Genomic DNA, 13,323 nt, shown 5'->3' on the forward strand with positions numbered 1-13,323 from the left:
TAAAATGACAGTTGTCGAGAAAATGTCAATCATCTTGATTTTTAGCTCGAGTTCATTTTAAGCTCATTTTGTCCATTTTGTAGCTCTGTAAATTTTAATATCATTTGCCCAAGTGTTTAATGTAGCTAGAAAAATCATTATAGAAATTTTCATAACTTTTTTTTAAAGGTTTAATTTGATTATTTTTTTCTATTTTAGGTCTAGAACTTCCATAGTTATTAACATTCATTTCTGGAAAGCAGAAATTTATCTCAGAGTGAATGTTGATGTCCTTATTAATGTTATGCGTGTTCATTTAGGAAGGAATACCTTTAAGTGTCCCAACAACAAAATGTATTACCCTCTATTTAGCAATTTCTGTCAAAATTAAGTTACAAACTACCCAAATACAAAGGTCTTTCATACACTGCAAAATGGTTTTCTTAGCATTTTTGTCTCTTTTTTACCCCCATACAAATATCTAAACTTTTTTTTAAATCAAGTAAAATAAAAATGAAGTGTGTTTATTTATTTTTATTTTTTTAAAGAAACAATGTCAGTCTGAAACGTTTTTTTTTTTTGTGTAAAAGGAGTGTTTTCCCTTTTAAATCTTTAAACCGGTTTACATTTTTGTGCCACGTTGACATATTTTTTCTTGTTTCATGCATATTTTTTATTTTATTTTTAATCAAGTAATTTAATTTAGATATTTTATCGGAAAACAAGACAAAAATACTTGTCTTGTTTTAAAATAAAAAAAAAGTTGAGCCAATTTAAAATTTTAAGGCAACCAGATTCAGCAGATTTTTTGAGTTTTCTCAACTTATTTTTGTAGGAGATTTTTGAATTGTCTCAACTTTTTGTTGTATAAACTTTAAAACAACAAGCTGAGAAAACTCAAATCTGCTGAAGTTTGTTGCCTTTTTAAGCTTTAAAAATTTAAGCTGGCTCAACTTGTTTTTTTTTTTACAGTGTTTACAGTACATGTAAGTAAACCTTTATGTCTGATAATATGGTAAACTAATCAGTTAATTCACACATTCTCAAACAGATATGGACTGCATGTGTTTTCCTTCTTTCTTTAGGGTGACAGTAAGCGCATGGAGGATGTCAGCTCATATCTGTCCCTGCCGTCCGAGCGCAGTCACTCTGACAGCCACAAGGGGGGGACGCTGATGCGCAGCTCCAGCAGTGTGGGCGGCCTGTCCATCAGCTCCAGAGACACGTTCACCATCGCAACGCTCGTCTGCTCCACCAAACTCACGCAGAACGGTGTGTGTGCCAGGTGGCCGAGGAAAAGAGTCTCGTAGCTTTTATAGTCAAATGAAACGACATTCACAGTCCATTTCACTTCTGTAATGCGATGAATTTCCAAGTGAGAAAGGGTATTCAGAGATGAACAACGTGTAGGCTGACATTTTATACATCAGGTGGAGAAAAGTGTTTCTTCATGACAGGAGGTTGAAAAATAAAATAGGTCTTGATGACATCAGCTGAAAAGGAAAGTAATTTCAGAGGGAAAGCAGGTTATTACATTCTGATGAAAGATTGCATAACAAACAATTTTTAGCATAACGTGTGCTGACTCACAATGAGACCAGAAATGTGTTATTGTTAAGAAAAGGAAATGTAGTCAGTTTAAATATTAATATATTAACCCTCTAAATCCTGACATATGAAATATCTTGAAAAATAAAAATAATATATATTTTTTTTGTTGAGTATCATATTTGATAAATCAGGCTTTCATGGCTCATATAGTCTGATAGTGAGAATATAGAGGTTTTATTCAGAGACCTAAACTGAGAAAAATATGCAATTTGCTGCAGATTCTGATATTTAAATTCTGATTGGGATGTATATCAATGAGATCTTTATAACAGTATAGCAGATACTTGCATAAAATGATATAATTAATTCTCAGTATATCACCAATAATAAGTCTTAGTAAGATTAAATTTAAACGCTTAGTTTAATAGTTTGAGAGATGAACAAATAAATGTTCCTCAAAAGCCTGATGATCATATTTGATACTCGCTGATTTTTCAAAAAAATCATGTCTAAATAATCAGGTAAAGCTAAGTCGCTCCAAACCAGTAAGTGTTCATCTTGAAATATCAAAGTTATTCTTATGTTTACTTTATAAAATTCAGTAAAGTGAAGCACGAGCTGAAGGAGGACGTTTCTACAATTATACTAATAGGACTTTTACTTGCTAAAAAAGTCAGAACTATCAATCAGGCGACAGAAAGCATGGAGTAGATTGTGTGCAACAGGTTTTTCAGCAAAGTTTTGATCACGATGATCATTTAGAGGCCTTAGAAATGTATCAAACATATACAGTACAGTAAATATACAGTAGGGTTAAATCTAAATATTTAAATTGTTTATGTATTTGTGTGTGGTATAGTTTGCTATTGTTAAATGACTTTTATCTTAAGCCCCTTTAAGGACACACACACAGACGCAGGTGTGGTGTAACAGCTGTTCTTGAGAAAGCTCGTTAATCACGCTAATGAATCTTCCAGAAACATCCATCACAATGCAACCCTAACGAACTCTCTCCATACACCCGGACATATTCACTGCTGAACGTGGAATAAACAGATTCACGAATGCATGGTAATTAAGAGTCAGCTGAGGACGCACTGTCTCTGTCTCTCTGTTTCTCAGTGGGTTTACTGGGTCTGCTGAAGTGGAGAACTCGTCCTGAGATGCTGAAACAAAACCTACAGGAGCTCAAACTCATTGACGGAGAGGAGGTCGTGAAGGTGTGTTGCACTGAAATTACACATGAGCATCTGTAGTTCAATATGCACTTTTGTTTATGTGTGTGTGTGTGTGTGTGTGTGTAGTTCCTGCAGGACACCTTGGATGCCCTTTTCAACATTATGATGGAACATTCTCAGACTGATGACTATGATATTTTGGTTTTTGACGCTTTGGTAAGCAACATCCAAACATACACACATTTCTAAAATCTTAAAAATAACGGTTCCAAAGGGTTGTTTTTGCAGAAATGCCTCAGGTGAGCCATTTTTGGTTCCTTAAAGAACCTTTAGTGTGAAGAACATTTAAAAAATCGAAAGAACCTTTATGGAATGGAAAGATTCGATGATAAAGGCCATTGCACACTGAGTCCGAAATTTTTGTACGTTAAAAATTAAATACGACCTCACGCTATGTCAATCACGTTAACACACTGTCATAAAAACATTCGGATCAGGTTCGATTTTCTGTGTTTTGCATCCGTAGCATGCATTTTGATAGGAAAGGATGAGGAATACGAAAAAACGGAAAAACGCAGTGTGCAAAGACCTTAAATGTTCTTTATAGAGCCATTGATGGCAGTAGCTACAGTAATTGGGGCCATTTCAAAGACTTGTCTTGTGTTTATATGAAGCTAATTAAAATGATGACTAACCCAAACCCTGAAAGAAACCTTAAAAGAACGTTATTTATTTTATGAATCATTTTTCCAAATAAGCACTTCCCCATGGGGAGGTTTTGTCCTATTTAGCTTACATTTGGTGACAGATTCTAGTCCCAAAATTATAAACCAGGAGAATAAAAAATAATAGATAACAGGAAGATGCAATAGTTGTTTATCATATTCAGTTTTAAACAAGATTATGCATTATGCAAATTATAATTCAGTGATTCTCAACCTTTTTGACAACAAGGCCCCACACAGTCCAAGACCATATTTAATATTTCTAATACTTCTGCTGTGATGACAAAGATGCTTGTGTTCAATATTTTTTTTTAAATTTTTGAAATAAATGCAATATCATAGTAATTACATATAAATAAATTATGTTATATAATTATATGTGTATATATATATATATATACAGTATATATATACATATATATTCAATTCATTAGTAGATTTGTCCCATGCTCCTGGTTGAGGACCAATTTTATAAATAATTTATCTTTTTCAGATCTATATTATCGGTCTGATTGCCGACAGAAAGTTTCAGCATTTCAACACTGTGTTGGAGGCCTATATCAAACAACACTTCAGTGCCACCCTGGCTTACAAGTAGGTCAAATGCTTTTGTGAATTTTGTCAATTGTGCTTCTCAACACTAGATGGCAGTATGTTTGTGTGTGTGAGTCCCAAATACACAAATCAACAGAAACAGGAGTGAAGTAATTGATTGATTTTGTAGTTTAAGTTATTTAGAGAACTACACACACAAACTCTTTTTTCTGTTGGCTGTAGGAAGCTGATGTCCGTGCTGAAGAAGTATCTAGACGTGTCCAGTCGAGGGGAGGCCTGTGAACCTATCCTAAGGACGCTCAAAGCCCTCGAGTACATCTTCAAATTCATTGTCCGCTCCCGAATGCTCTACTCTCAGTAAGTTTGTGTGATTGATTCTGAAATCAAGAAATTATGAACATTCACAGCTGAATCAGAAATACCAAATGGAGCACACAGACCCCCTGAAAAACAAAAATATGAAAACCTGCCTGAAATATAACACAGTGAAGACTATAGGAAAGAGATGTGACATTTGCATCAATAGTTTGATTGGTCAGTTTTCTCATGGACTTCTCGTTGCATGTCGGTTGTGTTGAGAATAGAATACTTGCATACTGCATTATATACATATAGTGCCCACTATATATTTTTATAAATAATGTGTAGTATGTAGCAATGAACATTTCAAACAGTAGTATACCAACAAAAGTTTGGGGTTAAGATGTTTAACATTTATATATTTTTAACTTGCAAAAGAGCAACAACAAAGTGTCTTTTGCTCATCAAGGCTGTATTTATTTGATCAAAAATACAGTAAAATTGTGAAATATTATTACAATTCAAAATAATTGTTTTTTATTTATATGCATTTTAAAATGTAATTTATTTCTGTAATGCAATGCAATTTTCAGCATCATTACTCCAGTCTTCAGTCTCACATGATCCTTCAGAAATCATTCTAATATACTGAATTGATGCTAAAGAAACATTACTTATTATTATCAGTGCTGAAAACAGTTCTATCATGACAACTCTCGAAGATTTTTGCATGGTAATGGATATGACAGTGTTAATGTATTTGGTCTTGGCAGAATAGATCTGCTACGCTGCTGCTGCAGTTGGTTATTGCTGTAGTTGTAGATTATTGCTGCTGCTGCAAGCAAGTACAGGAACTTGCTACTGCCAGTGTATACGGTGATATGGTGCTGGGAGTATTTAAGACATACTGCTGCTGCACAAATAGCATATAAAATAACCCGTTGCAGATCTATACAGGTGGAGCCGGGGAAGGTGAAGGGTTTCAAAGGAACTTTAAAAGCGTGCTGTAAAATGTTCAAGTGGATGCTAACCAGCAATTTAAATGTAAAGCAGCAAGCTCATTGGCTGCATATGCAACATGAACCAATCAGCTTGTGCCAAGTCATTTAACACTGTGAATATCATCAGTTACGTTAAAGGGGTCATCGGATGCAAAATTCACTTTACAAGTTGTTTGAACATAAATGTGTGTTGGAAGTGTGTGTACACATCCATCCTATAATGATAAAAATCCACCCAGTGGTTTTTAAAAAATCAGAGCTCACGAGCATTTAAAGCAACATGGACAAGATCAGCGTGCTGAAAACAGAGCTGATTTTTGACAGGGTAAAGAAGGTGTTTTTTACACTACCATTGAGAAATTTTAACCAAAGTATGTTATAGACTTTTCATTAAGACCCTAAAGAGTCATATCAACTTAAAAAATGGGCATCCGATGACCCCTTTAAGAACCCATCAGCCTGCGCCATCTAGACGTTTTATGAAAGAACTAGGCATTTATGTTGCTTCATGTTTTTTGTGGAAACTGTCGTACAAAAAAAGGAAATCTTTAAAAACAACAACAACAAAAACTTACTGACCCCAAATTTTTGAATGGTAGTCTATACTGACTACATTGTCACACGAGAGTGGCATTCGCTTATTATTGCAGAAATTAATATGCATTTTTTTACATTGTTATTTAGTATTTTTAATTAATTTTATTATTGATTTATGCATTTTTATTTGCATTTTTACTTCTATTATATGTAACATTTTCTGACTGTTCAATCAAAAGAGCCAATTACAATTTATATTTTAATTGTTGATACTCTGGAAGGCTGAATCTAATGCATTGAATTGTGGGATACACTTTATTTTTAATGCAAAATATTTCTTTTTCTCTTGAGTTTGACTTAAAATATGAACTGGACATGTTCTCAAAACCACAAAAAAACAATATGAAATAGTTGTTCTGAGTAGTAAGCTAGTCCTCTATTCTGAGCACTGCCGGAGCCTGTGACGGTTCATTCATCTGAACGTGGGCTGAAAACAAAACAAAACACAAGGAAATAAACGCCCAGCTGCTTTGGGCTGGGATTCAAGCGGATGTTTTTAAGGCAGCACAGTCGTTTTTTAGGGTTTTTGACAGGGTCACATGTCCTCCGGCCGCCTGCATCACGTTCTGTCTGCAGTGTTTTGTCGAGGAGTGTAACAGTGCTGCCTGACGGTCATTAAGGGCCTGTGTCTGTCTGTGATTTATGACTCTGCCTGTGGGGCCCCTAGATGCCGTCATTGAGCGGCACTGCAGAAACACAGACTGTAGCTGATGCTCATTCACACTGTGCTGTTCCTCTGACAGTTTCATACTCAAGTATGCAAACATACACACACACACACAACATTGCTTGGCCAAGTGTGCATCCCCTTATTTACTTAAATTAAAATTTACTGAGAATGGCCTCACCCTCAGGCCATCCAAGATGTAGATGAGTTTTTTTTCTTCAACAGATTTGGAGGAATGTAGCATTATATCACTTGCTCACCAATGGATCCTCTGCAGTGAATGGGTGCCGTCAGAATGAGAGTCCAAACAGCTGATAAAAACATCACAATAATCCACAATTAATCCTCACCACTCCAGTCCATCAAATAACATCTTATGAAGTGAAAAACTTCATGTTCGTAAGAAACAAATCCATCATTAAGATGTTTTTAACTTAAACCGTTATTGTTTCTGGCTAAAATGTGTTTTCTTATTATATAAATATTCTATAATATTTCTTTCTCCAGAGAAAAAGTTATCTGGTCTGAATCAGGTGAGAAATATGCACACTATATGCACACTAGAAAAATGGTTCTAAACAAATATGTGGGTGAATTTTGATGTGAGACGACAACAGGGATGGACTTTTTCAATGGAGACAGCAAAATTATGGATTATGGGCTGTATTTCACCCATAAGTGATGGTTTGAAATTAAAAACGTCTTAATGATAGATTTGTTTCTTACAAACACATAGCATTTCTCTTTACAAGACATTAACTGATGAACTGGAGTCGTGTAGATCAGTGGTTCTCAAAGTGTGGTACTCAGAGGAATCACTAGGTTAAATATAAATTAATGTTAAAAACATTCTGACGGCACCCATTCACTGCAGAGGATCCATTGGTGAGCAAGTGATGGACTTGTCTATATCTTGAATGGCCTGAGGGTGAGTACATTTCAGCAAACTTATATTTTTGGGTGAACTATTCCTTCAAAGTGTGTAGCTGATATAATCACGCCAGCTGTTTAACTAACTTAAACTAACTTGCTCAGCAAGATTCTCCTCAGTTTGTTGCTCCGCTGTCAAGTTAGTTGAGCTGCAGAGAAAACTGACAATTGAAGCGCAGTAGTAATTTACTCTAATGCTCGTTATAGTGTCTTTTGTGTACTTCTGCTGTGTTTTGAATGTTCTGGCATGTTTTTCAACACATCTACATTCTAAAATGTGACGCTAGATGCATCTGCCGTTCCCAAACTGTGTGTGTGTGTGTGTGCGTTGTACATTGTGTTCAGTCATCAAGTTTGGGTAGCAGCTGATTGCATCATTAATTTGCCTAATAGTCATTGATGCCAAAACAGCTGCTAAACGAATCTTAATGAGTGTGTGTGTGTGTGTGTGTGTGTGTGGTTGCACTAATGACCAATAAGAGAGAGAGACAGATCAGTCTTACTGCAAACAGCATATGATCACTATAAATGCTTTAATTACACACCACAATTAACTTCAGTTCATTTTATTTATACAAAGTATTTATTTGCATATTTATTTTTAGATTTTATATTGTGCATATATATTTATAGATTATTTTTTATAATTTATATAATTATAAAAATACATTTAAATAATTTATATTTAAATATTATTTTATTTATATTTAAAATTTGGCTTAAAATATGATCTTTCTTTCTTTCTTTCTTTCTTTCTTTCTTTCTCATATAAATCATATTAACTAGTCTTTTTATTGCGGTATGCCAATGCATACTAATATCTCTAGAAATGCAGAGAGTTTAGTATGCAGTATGTAACATTGCATTCAGTTGTATACTAACTAAATTGTCAAATGTACTTATTGCATTTAATTCAGCAAGCGTTGTCCAGTTATAATATCAGAAATAAATTGTTATTTTGTGTTTTTTAATTTTACATTTTGTGTAAAGAGTCTAAACTTCTGTCAGTCTGATCAAATTAATGAGTTGAGTAAGAAATTGTATTGTTTAAGACAAATCTAGCACATTGCATTGTTCATTTTTTTTTTTTTTGGCATATTTATTTTTATATAAAAATGTTTACATTTATATTTAAATAATTCAAATATAAAAATGAAATTTATTTATTTAAATTTTTTTCTTTTAAATTTGGCTTAAACTTCTAAGCCAAAGGCTTTGAGTTCTTTCTTTCTTTCTCTCGCTCTCGCTCTTGCTCAAATTAACCAATCTGTTTACTGCAGTACGCTGATGCATACTAACATCTGCAGAAATGCAGCCCCATCACGGCCGGATCATTTTTTCAGTGTTTATTAGTCCGAAGGCTCTCAGCAGGAGTGTTTTTACTCTGGATTCAGTCCCGGCAGGAGGCGCTTCGCTCTGATAATGGAGTTTGATGGAAAGCGTCACTGCTCTGCGCTTTTAAAATAACTCTCTAAAACATCCAGATTAAACCGCAGACGTTATATTCCCAGAGAGAAGAGACCATGTGGGTGTGAAACGCCGGTTCGGTGCACGCTCAAGAAAAGTTAATAAATCCTTCATATTAAATAGCTGAAAAGAAAAAAATGGATGGGAATATTACCCCCAAATTGTTCATGAAATATTTATTATTTCGCTTCAATTTGGGGAGATTTTCTGTCCTCTAGGATGATTTTAAATGCTTAAAAATCAGATGCTTCATAACAGTCATTCTAGTTCTGAAGCACTGATTATTGTATCTTTTTTTGCTCTTCCGCATTAATGGTTTTTAAATGAGTGTTGAAAGGCTAAGTCAGCTAGATTATTAAATTAGCTCTGTTTTATGAATCAAAATGTTCATTAAAAACATTCTCTAAATCAAATTGATTAATATCGTCATTCCACAGGGTTTCTCAAACTGGGGTTTGTGAGTTGAGGAAAAGCTAACAATTAAATCAAACACATTTTAATCAATACATAAAATGAAATTTTAGTAATATTTAAAGCCTATTATATTATTTAATAATATTTTGAATAAGATTTTACTTTTATATTTTCAGTTTTCATTTTAATGTAAAAGTTTCATGGGATTCTGTTATTCTTATAAGTTTTTAAATATTACTATTTAGGTTTAATTAATTAATTAATTAATTAATTATTATTATTTCATTTTAGTTCTGTTTTGTAATTGTAGTGCATCAACTTAAAATTATTTCAGTTAGTTGCCAAGTCAACATTTCTATTTTTCATTTAGTTTGTTTATCATCTAATATTTTATATTGTAATTGCTGTCAGTTTTATTTCAATTAACAAAACTTTAAAAATAGTTGAAGTTCTAGTTAATGATAATAACCCTACATCAGGGAACTGAACATGCAAATGTGTTGTGTAAAAAATGTGTAATTATTGAAATATTAACTTAAAATCTTACAGATGCTATAACTAAATATTTTAGGTTACAGGGGTTTGGCTTGCAAAAACGTTTGAGAACCCCTGCAGAAGTAGATCTAGTGATGACGATGGTTAATAGTTTTCTGAGGTTAATTATGTGTTTCACTCTGCTGGAATGTTGTGTTGACCAATCAGCATTTAGAAGCAGAACTGTCCGTATTAAACATTTTGTTGTGTGTGTTTGCTGGTTTCTTCAAAGTTTTTCATCATCTCACATTCTCTGTGTTATTTGTGTGTTTTATCTCTTTGAGTGGTTGTTCTTATACTCTAATGCCTCTCATTTCATACCCATCATCAGGATTAACACACTGTGTGTGTGTGTGTGTGTGTGTGTGTGCGAGTGTGAGTGTGTGTTTAGCTTTGGGCAATATCAAAACCCTTACAGCAGTTTTCTGGTGTGTGTGTGTGTGTGTGTTTTATGAATATATAATGTTTTCTTGTTGTTCATTTGTGTTCATAACTGATATTTAATTTATTTTGTTAAGGTTGTAGGGTAGGCTTACTAATTCTAGGAAATGCACATCTCAGAGTCAGAATATGCATCATATATGCTATGTGTGTGTTTATGGTATGCATCATATCAGAAAATATATGAATGATTATTAATGCATGACTTAAATGCCTTTTCTGTGATCATGTTTCTTCAGACATTATCATGTGTGCATGCCAGTTGTATTTTTTTTGACAAACAAATCGAAATTTAAAAGCCTTTTTGAATTTGATTAATACCATTTTTATTTATTATATTCTCAAATAACTTTTGGCTGTTAAGTCAAAGCACATTGTTCTCAAAACTAAAACAATACTATTTATATATATTTTTAAATATTTACATGCTTTATATAAAAATGCTATATACTTTCAGTTCTAACTTTATTTATTTATGTTTGTTTTAATATTACTATTTGGGTTTAATTTATTTTTATTTCAGTGTAAGTTTTAGTTCAGGTTTAGTGTTTATTTATTTCCAATTAATTTAAGTGAACATGCAAATGTGTTGTTAAATTGATTAAATATACCAATCAACTTCTGTACTCAAAATTAAAACAATACTATTTATATTTTATTAATATTTATGTACTTACACACACACACACACACACACACACAGTTCTTATATTTTCAGTTCTAATTTTACTTTTATGCGCTTCTGTCATTTTTATCAGTTTTTTTATTTTTATATTACTATTTGGGTTTAATTAATGTTTTTCAGTTTTAATGTTTATTTCCACTTAAATTTACTGTATATGCAAACATGCAAAAATCAATGAAATATACAAAGCAGCTTGTGATCTCAAAACTAAAATAACACTGCAACCTAACCAGCATTTCACAACCAATCAGACTTGATATTTATATTGCATTCAGACCTGACTTTTAAGTGATTTTTTTGGAACATCTATTTGTCTTGATGACAGTATATATGCATCTTTGTTTTGTGAGTGTGTGTGTGTGTGTGTGTGTGTGTGTGTGCTTATTGTAGTGTGTGTGTTATTGTGTGAGGTCAGAGGTGGCGTATTAACTGTGGCTCTCATGTGGATTAGAGGAACAATGCTTCAGTAATCACGTCTGTTCTTCAGCGGTACCGCGGTAAATACTGTCGTGTGTTACAGCATAATCTCCACCCTCAGAAACCCCACCGACTATAACATCTGTGCCGAGTTACTCCTGACAGACAGAGAAAGAGATAAACCAGAGAGTGACACAACTGACCTGGTGGACAGAGACGGGAGAAAACACCATTAAAGAAGTGCAGAGAGACTGAGAGAGATGAATCTTTAGACTGTTTAGTTTCATGCCATTTTTATTTTTAAAGTGAACCTTTATCTTTTTTCAGCTAGTTGCCAAAGAAACATTTTTACTTAGTTGATAACTAAAACTAAAACTGATATAAAAATTAATTATAAAAGCAAAAACTGATAAAAATGACTAAACACACAACAAAATAGCCAAATCTTTTACTAAAATTAAAATGAAAAAATTAAAATTGAGTCAAAAAGGCACTGTTGAGAACACAAGCTGTTTTGATGTAATGGCCTGAAGTTATTTAAAAACATAACAATTAAACATTGCACAATAAAAATGTTATAAAAACATAGAGAGAGGAAATTTAAAGTGGCTGGAAATTGAAGCATCAGTGTAGTTTATATGATAAAATGATCTATATTTATAAGTCCAATTTAAATTATTTAAACGTGCATTTGTGTTTTTTTGCAACTCCTGTACTGGTATACTGGTGTCCTCTTGGGAAATATTTTGACTGTATGAAACAATTTATACATCACTTACATGCTTTTACAGTGAAACCGCATCTTTTTCATGTCAACTCATTTATTTTGACCATAAACAACCTGGTACCTGTTAACATGGGCACCAAGAAAATTATGCGCCGCTTACATGTCTTATGTGAAACGGACCTGAAGTCCTGGTGGAAAAGGGGTATAACAGTGTATAAGCGAATGTGTGATGATGAATATGTGAAATGTATTGTGTTCTTTCTTTCTCTTTCGTCAGACTGTATGAAGGGAAGGAACAGGGCGAGTTTGAGGAATCTCTCAAAAGTTTATTTGAGTCGATCAATAACCTGATGAAAAGTGACTACACCACTACACTACTGCTGCAGGTATGAATAGTTTAATTCAGTTTATAAAATATAATATCTATAGCTATATATGCGTATATAGCTTTGTGTGTGTGTGTATGTATGTATATGTATATGTATATGTGTGTGTATATATATATACACACACACACACACACATATATATACAGTGAGGAAAATAAGTATTTGAACACCCTGCTATTTTGCAAGTTCTCCCACTTAGAAATCATGGAGGGGTCTGAAATTGTCATCGTAGGTGCATGTCCACTGTGAGAGACATAATCTAAAAAAAAAAATCCAGAAATCACAATGTATGATTTTTTAAATATTTATTTGTATGATACAGCTGCAAATAAGTATTTGAACACCTGTCTATCAGCTAGAATTCTGACCCTCAAAGACCTGTTAGTCTGCCTTTAAAATGTCCACCTCCACTCCATTTATTATCCTAAATTAGATGCACCTGTTTGAGGACGTTAGCTGCATAAAGACACCTGTCCACCCCATACAATCAGTAAGAATCCAACTACTAACATGGCCAAGACCAAAGAGCTGCCCAAAGACACTAGAGACAAAATTGTACACCTCCGCAAGGCTGGAAAGGGCTATGGGGAAATTGCCAAGCAGCTTGGTGAAAAAGGTCCACTGTTGGAGCAATCATTAGAAAATGGAAGAAGCTAAACATGACTGTCAATCTCCCTCGGACTGGGGCTCCATGCAAGATCTCACCTCGCGGGGTCTCAATGATCCTAAGAAAGGTGAGAAATCAGCCCAGAACTACACGGGAGGA

At 33.6% G+C, this 13,323-nt stretch overlaps 1 protein-coding gene across 1 annotated transcript in view; it reads left to right on the top strand.

Annotated features, from left to right (window-relative positions):
• The window catches only part of LOC131553069 (dedicator of cytokinesis protein 2), a 114,177-nt gene that overhangs the window by 19,101 nt on the left and 81,753 nt on the right, over nt 1-13,323 (top strand). The window contains 6 exon segments of the mRNA XM_058797435.1: nt 1,065-1,251; nt 2,653-2,750; nt 2,835-2,924; nt 3,927-4,027; nt 4,211-4,345; nt 12,446-12,554. Coding sequence (XP_058653418.1) covers nt 1,065-1,251; nt 2,653-2,750; nt 2,835-2,924; nt 3,927-4,027; nt 4,211-4,345; nt 12,446-12,554 — 720 coding nt within the window.

The sequence above is a fragment of the Onychostoma macrolepis genome, chromosome 14, assembly GCF_012432095.1.
Source record: "Onychostoma macrolepis isolate SWU-2019 chromosome 14, ASM1243209v1, whole genome shotgun sequence".
Lineage (NCBI taxonomy): Eukaryota > Metazoa > Chordata > Actinopteri > Cypriniformes > Cyprinidae > Onychostoma > Onychostoma macrolepis.